At 37.0% G+C, this 11,130-nt stretch overlaps 2 protein-coding genes across 15 annotated transcripts; one reads left to right on the top strand and one right to left on the bottom strand.

Moving 5' to 3' along the window:
* Window positions 1–619: 619 nt before the first annotated feature.
* Window positions 620–2,985, bottom strand: LOC129718290 (integrator complex subunit 12). The gene is made up of 3 exons (XM_055668920.1): window positions 2,835–2,985; window positions 1,626–2,703; window positions 620–1,555 (listed from the first exon to the last, which is right to left on the bottom strand). Exons 2-3 carry the CDS (start codon window positions 2,696–2,698, stop codon window positions 1,549–1,551), a joined length of 1,080 nt encoding a protein of 359 aa, XP_055524895.1. The 5' UTR covers window positions 2,699–2,703; window positions 2,835–2,985; the 3' UTR covers window positions 620–1,548.
* Window positions 2,986–3,770: 785 nt separating this feature from the next.
* Window positions 3,771–9,989, top strand: LOC129733611 (AP-1 complex subunit sigma-2). 14 transcript variants are annotated; one of them, XR_008729648.1, is made up of 7 exons: window positions 3,771–3,928; window positions 4,083–4,261; window positions 4,319–4,427; window positions 4,486–4,623; window positions 6,333–6,439; window positions 9,098–9,134; window positions 9,530–9,989. XR_008729648.1 is itself a non-coding variant. In XM_055695244.1 (6 exons), the coding sequence occupies exons 1-5, from the start codon at window positions 3,926–3,928 to the stop codon at window positions 9,101–9,103; spliced, it is 435 nt and encodes a 144-aa protein (XP_055551219.1). In that variant the 5' UTR covers window positions 3,771–3,925; the 3' UTR covers window positions 9,104–9,134; window positions 9,530–9,989. The 14 variants fall into 14 exon arrangements, 7 of the variants coding, with proteins under 7 accessions (XP_055551219.1, XP_055551202.1, XP_055551203.1 ...); XR_008729649.1 differs by lacking the exon at window positions 9,098–9,134; XR_008729661.1 differs by lacking the exons at window positions 9,098–9,134; window positions 9,530–9,989 and adding an exon at window positions 7,634–8,620 and having other exon boundaries at window positions 6,336–6,439.
* The last annotated feature ends 1,141 nt before the right edge of the window (window positions 9,990–11,130 follow it).

The following is an 11,130-nucleotide window of genomic DNA, read 5'->3' as shown; positions in this document are numbered from 1 at the left end:
CTTTCTTGCTTGCGTCGTGAGTTGCGGGGTCGTTTCTTTATTCCAGGGGCGGGTGTGCTCTGACCCAGTGGAATAAAGAAATTCGTTATCAGTTGTACGTTTTTCCCTTTTTCTGCTAGAATGACTCTCTTGCGTCGATGGGTGCTTAAAGGGTTTAAAATATGTTGACAGCGTAAATGTGGATGTGTGTTGATTGTACTGTTTGGTTTTTTTGTTAATCCACTCCCTTCTCCTTTTTTTTATCGTTCTGCGGCTGCGAGATGAAAATTGCCGCAGTAGAACAACGAAAAGAACCAGGTACGTGACATAGGGCAGGAACGCGAACGGTCTTGCATGGGACATGTCAAAGAGAGCGATCGAGGACAGATGACGGCATGAATAAAGGTAGCAGACGTGAGGAGGAACGACCAAGAACACGAGGAAGACTGCCGACATAAGTACCAACGGTTGGATGGCTTGGAAAGGTATAGCCAACACTACTGTGGTATGTAAGGTAAAATCGGTAATATGAACCGGTGATAACAGGTACGTTCTCTATTCAAATCATATATTTACCGTTGGAACCTCCGGTCCAGAGTAAATTTGTTCATCTGTGACTTTTGTCTTGTCAGGTTGAATTGCTCCTGGAGGTTTTGACCTTACATTCATTATATAACTTGGGCCTAGTGCAACAGTAACCAATAAAACAATCCGAAACCAAACTTGGAATCTATCAGATAGCCGTAAGGCTGCAGTGTCGAAGTAAGCAACATGGCTACGCTCTTCTGTAATGCTGTTAGATTCCGCTCAAAGTCCCAGCCTTAGATTCCAGCGTATTAACGCTACAGCTGGGCATATAAAAAAAAAATATTCAAGAGACGTTGTTAACACATCGATAAAAAACAAATACCAGAATCGAGGTTTAATTTTATTTTTTTAATCAAGAATAGTCGAAAAAACGACGCACTACGCAGAGGGCAATATTGCTTAAAGGGAGGAGTCAAATTTACCCCGAAAAAACTGGCTTAGCATCGTATAAACGAAAGTGTCGGCTAAAAAAGCTGCAAAATCTGTGTCGAAATTCAAATAATTTCAAATTTTTCTAAGTGCTAGAAACTCGGAAAACGAAACTTCAAATTTCAATGAATACAAATAACATAGGGTAGGGAACATATTCTAAGCAGCTTCAGGAACCGTCTGTGTATTCAGACGAAATACTCGAAAAGTGTTGAGTGAAATTCAAACAATATTATATCAATATGTTCTCTATCGTTTTGTCTGTCAGAATTCGTTTTCAGATTGTAAAACTAAGTTAGCAAACTTCAAAAATAATCAATTAGAGTTACCAATCGAGGGACACTATTCCAATCACCCCGAACCTATTTTAAGCAGTTTCCATCTGTTTTGCAGGCGTGATTAACGGTATTTCTTATATTCGTAAGACAGCTAGACAATCAAAGTTTTCGTTTCCATCATTGAAATAGTCGATATTGATCGAAATGCAGGAGTTTTAGGCCTGTTTTCTTCGACTGATTAAAATAGGCGCTGCTGCTTAAGCCGTTCCTTACCCTAGTACCTACCAAGGTGAATAAAAAAAATTAACTCATATTATTGGTTTGATGCGCTCTCGCTTATTATTTCATCACTTATGTTTGCGTTTGCTGTCGTGCAGCTTAGCCGCCTTTTTCTTCATCATTTGCAATCGCTTATCAGCGCTAATAATATTGATACTGGGTGTTCCCGCCACTCCGGACGACGAAGATGACGCTCCGGCAGCGACCGCCGTGCTTGAAGATGTTGCCGAACTGGAGCTACTGCTTTTGGATGATTTTTCCCTGTCTCTATCTCGATCGGATCGATCGCGCTCCCGATCGCGGTCTCGATCTCGGTCTCTATCGCTGCGATCTCGATCCCGTTCCCTATCCCTGTCTCTGTCACGCTCACCGCGCTCGTGGGACGACCCTTCCTTGCTCGACTTGGAGCTTTTATGTCTGGAGGAAGACGAGGACGATTCGTAGCTTTTGCTGCTAGACGACTTGGAGTGCGATGAAGATGAAATTTTAGCTGGTGACCCTATAGTCGATGGTGACGAGGACGACTTACTGATTGATTTGCCCTTACAAAGAGTACACAGCCAGGCATTTTCTTGATCATTTGCATCGGCTTCGGAAATCACTGGCTTATGACAGTCTTGATGATACAACGAAGTGCAATCTGCGCATTCCACTAATCGGTTCCTTGCGCTTACATCCATTCTTCGGCATACTATGCACATCAAATCCTCCAACTCTTTTAACTTTTCGTCCTCCATTACCACCTCGTCATCTTCATCATTTCCTTCAACATCAGAAATCGATAGAATTATTGATCCCGCTGGTGGCGGAACGGTCAGTGACTCTGGCGTCGGGACTGCACTTTCCGTGGCCGCCAAACTGTTAGCTGGTGATTGTTGTTTTGAATCAAAAGCGGCTATAGGTGGAGCGACCACCACCGGAGCTGGTTTTTGCTTTCGAACGTACAGATTACTTCCGACGGCTGAGCGTTCTTCATCCAGGTGTTTTTTACTCAGGGTATTGATCAGCGTTTTGCTACCACCGAAGCGTTGCTTAATCAGTTCATCTAAAAGGTTGCGTATTTTTTCCGCCGAATCTATGTTACCCGAGTGGAGCAATTTCAGGGCGTGCTTGAAGGTTGGATCAATGTCCACCGTGGTTGACATTGTGCCTGAAACGAACAATCTCCGTGAATGCTCGGTAGTTAGGGCCAACTGGTTTCGCAGGAATATGAAACACCACAAAAACCACCGGTTGAAAGTGTCTAGCTTGATGCATAAGTTTTATATGATTTATATATACCTGTAGCTGGGAAGTTTGTAGCAAAAGTCTCGTAATTGATACAACACTCCAATAAAACTGATAAAACCAATAATTACGACACAAATACACAACGCGAAAAGCGGTGATTTGAATGTGACGCAGAGATGTCAGATGTTTTTGAAAAATATCTGCAACTGCTCGAAAAACCGGAAAAATGTGCTCGAAATCTGAAAAAAATCTATCCGTGATCCGAAAAAATTTCGCTCGCGCAGGCAAAAGTCTGTAAAAATCTGCACACATTTCAAGAAAATCTGCGCAAATATAAGGAGATTCTGACAAAAATCGGCAGAAACGTGGAAAAACTGCAAATATATGCAAATCAATAAATATCTGCACACGGACTCCAAAAATCTGCGTTTTGCAGACAAATCTGCACATTTGGTATCACTGATGTGACGTTTTCATTTTGGAGCACGTTCAGGCAATTGAATGCAGAGACAGGGTTGCCACATTTGTATCTGTAATTTTCTTTGAAAATATCTGTATCTCGGGCCAAAAAAATCTGTATCGAGCAAACTCAGAATGTTGGATGGTAAAATGTTTACTTGCAGAACATATTTAAACAAATACATTCTTCTCTACATGATGTTTATACAGGTTTTTGTTAAATTTATTTTTTAAAGTTTTCGTTAATTTTATGTTAGTATCTCCCTCTTTGGTCTGCAAAGTAGCTTTCAGCTTTTAAAATTGAGATCATTAGCTTAGGGGCCATGCAATTTCTGGTTTCAACTGTATATTAAAAGTATGCATTCTGAACAAGCAGAAGAGTTTTATTATTTTTTATTATTTATTAATTATTAATTTATTTAACAAATATGTACAGCTTCTTCGTAGTGCCGAATAGATTAGAAACACATATTTTTATCAGTGTTCTTAAATTCAGCCAAGTTGTTTCATTATAAAATCTGGCATCCTTGCACACCCAATAATCTGATGTCAAAATTGTTATCTTTCGAGGCGTTTTTTGCAACTGGTATGAATACCTTTGGAATTTGGTGAAAAAACTGTGTTTCTGTAACAGAAGAGTGCGATTTAGAAAAGTTTCTTCGGTCCCCATTAGTATTTGCAGAATGGTAAGCTCTTAGAAACCAAAATTGTTGATACTGTAAACAAATTGAACAAACATCAAGTGCCCCTAGTTGATGACGTCATCGATAAAAGCTCGAAAGAGTGATTTGATAATTAATTTCTCCTAATGAAAATCACATCGTTACTACTCACTTACAGATGCAGTTTATGCTATTATTCAGCCGGCAAGGTAAACTCCGGCTGCAGAAATGGTATGTCGCACATCCAGACAAGGTGAAAAAGAAGATCACACGAGAACTCATCACAACAATTTTGTCCCGAAAGCCTAAGATGTGTTCATTTTTGGAGTGGAAAGACTGCAAAATTGTTTATAAAAGGTGTGCAGCAAGTTTTGATCGATACGGGAAATGTTTTAATTTCAACCTGTTTTTCAGATACGCAAGTTTATACTTCTGCTGTGCAATTGAACAGAATGATAACGAGCTGCTCACCCTCGAGATCATTCACAGATACGTGGAACTGTTAGACAAATACTTTGGAAGTGTATGTATATATTTTTGCGAGGAATTTCAGTAGTTTTATTGTAATGACTTTTACCTAGGTTTGTGAGCTGGACATTATTTTCAACTTCGAGAAAGCGTACTTCATTCTAGATGAGCTGTTGGTTGGCGGTGAAATTCAGGAAACGTCGAAAAAAAATGTTTTAAAAGCTATCGCTGCCCAGGACGTCCTCCAAGAGGTCAGTACTTCCGATGATACCTATGACATTTGACTTGCCCTATACGAAAGCAAATGAACCAAAATGCCTTGCCACTTCTTCCCGACGTTTTAGAACACATCATTTACACACCTACATACACTATCAAAAGCAACATCAGTTCTATTACAGTCCAAAGCTATTTACTAGTGCTATTTGCTCGTTCATTACTAGCATCATGTTTTAGTGTTCTCGGGTTAGCGAATCGGGAAATTTACCTTTTAATTACGATACACGTAGTCCAACCTTGTAAGCCTTGCCAATGCATATGTTTATGTTTTATCTTGTTTTGTTTGAACGCATTTAACTTGCTCTTGTTGTTTATGTTTGTGTTTGTTTTTTTTTCTTCTATTTTTCGAATAATTTTAAATTATTTAATTGGAAATCTCGCCTAAAACCAAACAATAACTAAGTTCAATAGATAAATCAGTTGCAAAAAAGTATTCGAATAGCAACACTAATAAAAGCTTCGTAGAAGAAAATTAGTCTGTATGTTAGGTTATTTTTTTAATGAAACACCTCGTAGGAGAGTTAGACAATAGTAATCTGCATGAAAAATCGCTAGGGGTATATTAAAAAAAGCACTATAAGGCTAGCCGATTCGATTGAAATGCTCTTCCGATATGCTTTAAACAGTTTTTAAACGTTAAAAGTGCCACTTGATAATCTGGTTTATGGTTAGCTAGTACCAGTAGAGGTTTTTAATCTATAATATTTTTGTGAATGTGCATGACATGCGATCTTCCATTTTCAGCTTTAGATTGGAAACTAAACTCAAAACTTTTGTACTAACAAACCAACAAAAATTAACCTAATTTTTGGCTGTCGTTGAAAGCAAACAGTTTTAGTGCGTGCGACCTCTGAAACGTATTTAAAATTTTTTAATATGATTTTACGTTGTACATACTATAGAGGTATGGTTTTACTAAGTTTGCTGGAGATATTTGATAATGTTGAATAATGAAAATATAAAATATTAATGTGGTAACCGTAATGGACAGCCCAAAAGCTTATCCGGTGCTTTAAATTCTTCTAACATACTATTCAACAACTTAATGCTGTTCGAATTTTCGAATTTGTAAGACGAGGTTTCATTCAACCCAACATAGATTTTTAAAAGTTGGACTGAAGAAAAGTCTTCACCGCTATTGAATTTATGGGGTTGCATGATTATTCGAGGATAAGTTCCGAAAAAAAGGGTAACAAATTTGTGGATTGACAGTTTGTGCGATTGGTTTTTAACTGCATTTGGATATTGCTTTTGCTAACTGCCTCTGTCAAGTAGAATCTAGTTCCCCATTTAAATGAATAGAATAGAATCGAAATTATATTCTCTCTTCCCTCTTCTCTCTTATTCTCTTCCTACATGTCACCACAACTACCGACACTGATACAACGACACTTATTCCTATATGTCCAATTGCGCTGTGCCTCTTTGAATGCGAAAATTTGGTTACCAACCACAAAACCAGGACTTGAATGAAAATCTCAACTGATAAACGCTGATAGTTTTAGTTTTCCGCTTTTTGTTTTGCTTTTTCTTCAATTGTAATTGCAATTGTTTATTTCAACATATCTTGTTTGTCTGGTTTCTTTTCCCCCTCTGTCCACTGTATGTTTTCCTCAACTTATCGCGGGAAAATCGTCATACGTTTGCTACTCTCCCGACACAAATGTAAAATGAAACTCAGAAGGAGCTGGATTCATAGAAGCTTTGTTGGTGGAATTGTTATTGGATACGGTGTTGAACTATTAAAATACAAATTCAGTGCTGCTGGATTGTGGACTTAATAACGCTGTAAATATGTCGCCTCCAAGTGAAGTTTTTGTGTTCGATTTTTGTTGAAGGTTTTTTTTTTTTACCTAGATCCATCGATCGCATGGTGATGGTGATCGCGTTTGTTGTTGAGCGTTGCTGAAATGGAGCATGGGACAATTATCTGAGCAAAATGTGGCTGCCAGTAGTTCAGTAGAAATTGATTGCGCTTTGTTTCAGGTTTTAGATGAGGAAGATTATTTTTGGATTTACTAACACACTTATGTGATTGGCTGATCGAGACATTTGGATCGACTGTTGAACGTGAAATGCGTGAAACGATCCTATCAGTGGTTACTAACGTAAACTCGTGTGCTTTGAACTTTGCAAAAAAGAAAAAAAAAATCGGCAGGTACCAATAAGCTCCCCTAGTGGGTTGCTAAATCTTCCTTATTTATGTTCGTTAGTTAACGATGTAAAATCGCATTTAATATGACAAATGAAAATACTGCATCGGGTGCCTATATTTAATAATCAACAGAGCATTTTGAATGAAAAAAAAATCATTTAAGCGACAGTTATAAGTAGATATTATCAAATAATTATACAATCACAACGTCTTTGAATGGGTGTTAGATATACAAATATGTTTCAAAATTAAACGCAATTACACGACAGATAATCCTTGCGGTACATAGTTATTACACCAAATACTTTTATTCAATAAAATATATTTAATCCCAAAGTCTACAAACTTTAATAAACAATTCTTGTCTGGCCATGCTAAATTTTCAGTCATCTATTTTGAACCACCTTTATCTGTTTGTCAAGGTTCTTTCAAACTCGAAAAAATAAAACGATCCAACCTACTGTCAATCACACTCTTTGTTTTTCGTTATTGTTTACTGTTATTTTTTTGCGGTACACTTTATACAAAACGTATCATTTGGTCAAGCAACAGTCACACACACACATATTTACAGCATGTACGTATGTTATGTTATTCGTGGTCCAGGTACTGATGCTTTAGGAAACAAACTTCCAATAACCGCAAAAACTTATTCTTTGTATTATAGACAAACACTGATACACAGTTCGTCTTGTAAATAGTAATCCTACTCATCGGGTTGTCACAAAAGAGTTAGAAAATTTGCATGCGTAACTATGCTATTAATTCTCACCACACGTTTTGAGGTTCCTAAATTAAAATGCACTTATTGTTGTACACTTACACAGGATGAAACGGTAGATGGCGCACTGCGTGAGATTGGACTGCTTTGAGAGCAAGAGGGGTTGCGCGAATGCGGCATCTTCACACCCCCCAACACCTTCCTCCACCTTGTAGGCCCTCCTGTGTATGGTGTGTGCGTGTGTGTATGAGAAAGATAACGACATTTTGAATGAATTTTCCAATTAGAGGGCTACACACAGACGAGTAGAAGAAAATGCAGAGCATGCCTTGGTTATACGGGAAACGAATTAGGAGCGCAGTAGGGTCAGTTATTCTATACTGAACTCTGTGACAAATTTCCAATTATTTGTCTATTAAAACAGTATTCCGGGATATAATATAAATGAACCATAATTCAAGTGTAATCATTTATTTTAGTTTATATTAAATGTACGTAGAAGATCGTCTACGTTCTTTTAATGTTATTTTTTAATATCATCATTAAAGTGGCTTTTAGTCATAGGCTAACGTCTAAATCAAATCCGGGCGGGTTGCATTTGGCATATTCGTCTGTGTATACCATCAATCTATTATAATTGTAAATCACGAGAGGGATGAACGATGATACGAGTAACGGCCAGTTTCGATTGATAAAACATTGGTATATTCGTTTTTCACTGTATTTGCATTACTTGATTTTATTACTGCATTTATTCGGTTAACAGTTAGATAGTGAATAAAGAACTATCGTAATTCGACGTCATTCTGGGCGTGGATAAATGCATAGTTTACAGAAGTCGTCAGGAGTCAGATGATAGTCAGTTTGGTTTTAATCACTTCAATTTAGCCTACTTCACTACTAATTTAAATATAGACAGTTCGCTAAGGTTAGGGTTGTAAACTAATGTTCACATTTAAAATTCAAACTCTTTAGAACCCGATAGACATTATATTTTCAAACACGTGCTATGTTTAATTAGGGAACGAATAATTGTTGAGCAATATAATCTAGGCCAATCAAACAAAAAATAAATTTAACGAACACCTTTGAAGTAGCTTTACTCTCCTCACTCCCTAGTATGGTGATTGGTGGTTTAACCCTATGTTGGTATGTACGATTAGTAACGCAAGTAAGCATAATCGCACTGTTACCACTAGTGTGGTAACAACCTTTCTTCTTCTGGCCGTAGATAGCTCACCCTAATAGACCGACTAAACTGTTGTAGTAAGTAGAATTGTAAGGTGAGTTTTACTGTTTGTAATGTTGAAACAATCGATCGCTGATGAACTGCATTATTAAGGCAACTAAAGCTATTGCTCGCTATTAGATGCTATTAAAATTCATCAGATTTATCGGTCCTCTGTTTGAGAATATGCATGTTATTGTGGACTTCAAAAATCAATCTCCCTGTTCCGTTATGACGTTAGTGAGGCCGAACAAAAGTAATTTTTTGTGCGATGATATTTCTTTATTTGTTTTGTTTTTTACATCTAATGAATACACCAATATGAATGCTGTCGCCTTGCAGATTTAGTACTGTCTGATTAATCGCAACCACAAACAAGGTATGTAGAAGAGAAGTTTGATTATAATTTTAGGAACAAATTGTCTGTTGTACAAACCAATCGTGATACTTTAGAGTACTGTCGATGTCCTTGTTTTTGGTTCAAACATGTTAAACTAATATGCGTGTGTTGAAATGTTTGCACATTTTTCTTTTTGAATACAATGCCTATCTTAGTTTGGCCTCAACAGAAAGCAATAAAAAATTCTTTTTTTCTCTAACAGTATTTTCCTCATGTTTGCTTCCTAACATTTTCTAAATGTATATAATTTACTAAGCGTCACTAAGGTACCACCTATTGTTCTTCAATGTCACTCTATAGTAGCGAAAAGTTTAATCGAACGCGAGATTGCAAGTATATATATACCGTTGGTTTGTTGATTTCACTCATTTTAGGACGAAACTCCACAAGGATTTTTCGAGGATCACGGTCTCGGATAGATCGTTCAAGCTTGTGCTGTTACGTAACCATCGTTGAATACCAGCTGAAAATCATGTGAAAGCTGAAACAGCCATGATTACAAGCAAAAATCTCATCCCGTTCTAAATGTTTACATAGCATCTGTGCTCCAAAGCAGGTCTGATTTCAATCGATCAATTATCTCAACATGTTGCAAGCATATTATTATTAAATCAAAAATATTATATTTCTCATAACGTCATACCATATAGTAGCATCGAAGCGTAAAGTACTTACCAGTAGCAATAAATATCTAGGTTAGCTTGGTTCGGAATAATCAGGCCTCTCGTAGCGATTATGCACAAGGGCGTAATGCGTTGCTACTTTCTCAAATGTGATCAGTGATTCTTCACTACCAGGATAATAAAATGGCTGAAAATATCATTTATTACCGTCCGTGTTGTTTTATCTCATTTGCGCAGAATTTGAAAGAATTTCATCTAGTAAACGCGTTAAGTTATCAAATACGACTACACGTAGCCATCATTTGTTTGCTTTATATTCATTTCTACACCCAACACAAACGGAGAACATTTTATTACTTTCTAGCAACATTTTATTACTATTTGTGTATAAGGACCGTGCATTAGCCAAAAAAGGTAACAAACTAAAAGTAATAAAATATATGACAGCTACGCGCATGTATGTGTTTTTGCAGACGAACATACAACCAAAAATCGCAATGCATGTGTTAGTGGGATTTCACTCACTGAATTTGTAGTGGTGCAACGTTCAGGTTGATTTCAGTCTTCTTCACTCATACATATGCAGAATCTCTCCGATAGGCCTTGCAGCCTCAAATGTCAAAATATTCATTCGCTTCATAGGGTGTTTTCTTTTTCCGGGCGTTTTATTATTGTTCCAGTTGAAAATCGAAATATCTCACGACTTTCGAGATTTTATCTTATGCATAATGCGCTTAATGTCGCATCTAGTGCGCTCTATAGTGCCTCAGATGCACTTACCAGCGCACTAGTACGACATTATGCGCATTGTGCATAAGGTAAAAAATTCGGAAGTCACCAGTCGTTATTTGATTTTCTAGAATAGAAAAAGCTGAATGCATGAGATAAAATGCATCCATTCTCTTAGTTTTAACATACTTCTTCGAAATAGTAACTATACACTGGTAAATAATTTAAAATGTTATTGCTTGAGTAAAAACAGAATTCAAGGTATGCATGAAACATCAAACAACTTCCAAATGTCAGAATTTAAGTGACAGAACCCGAACTTAGCATTTGAGCAGATTTTTAAATAGTACGTAATCTGTTATGGAAATGACATGAATATGACTAGTATGACTGGGTATTACCACAAACAAAAGCCTTGAGTACAATGCCAAACGTTACAAACGTTGGCTTCATAGACCGATAGGTCTAAGCTATAAACAAGAAGAGAAAAAAATACTACAAACATGAACGTTAAGCAGAAGCATGATAGCACTGATTGCTAGAGCTATTTTCGTATAATGAATCGAAAATACATGACGGCAGTAATAAATTTTACAAGATTGAGAAATAGAAAATACAACATT

Source organism: Wyeomyia smithii, chromosome 1 (genome assembly GCF_029784165.1).
Source record: "Wyeomyia smithii strain HCP4-BCI-WySm-NY-G18 chromosome 1, ASM2978416v1, whole genome shotgun sequence".
NCBI classification, from domain to species: domain Eukaryota; kingdom Metazoa; phylum Arthropoda; class Insecta; order Diptera; family Culicidae; genus Wyeomyia; species Wyeomyia smithii.
The sequence above is the reverse complement of the archived record's forward strand: the minus strand, read 5'-3'. Positions and strand labels throughout refer to the sequence as shown.

What these genes read in the sequence shown, in the direction of transcription:
- LOC129733611 (XM_055695227.1), top strand. An exon ending in TAGACAAATACTTTGGAAGT is followed by an intron (nt 4,428 to 4,485) that starts GTATGTATATAT and finishes ACTTTTACCTAG; the next exon opens with GTTTGTGAGCTGGACATTAT. An exon ending in CCCAGGACGTCCTCCAAGAG is followed by an intron (nt 4,624 to 9,529) that starts GTCAGTACTTCC and finishes CACTCATTTTAG; the next exon opens with GACGAAACTCCACAAGGATT.
- LOC129718290 (XM_055668920.1), bottom strand. Translation starts at nt 2,698, where the DNA reads ATGTCAACCACGGTGGACATTGATCCAACCTTCAAGCACGCCCTGAAA.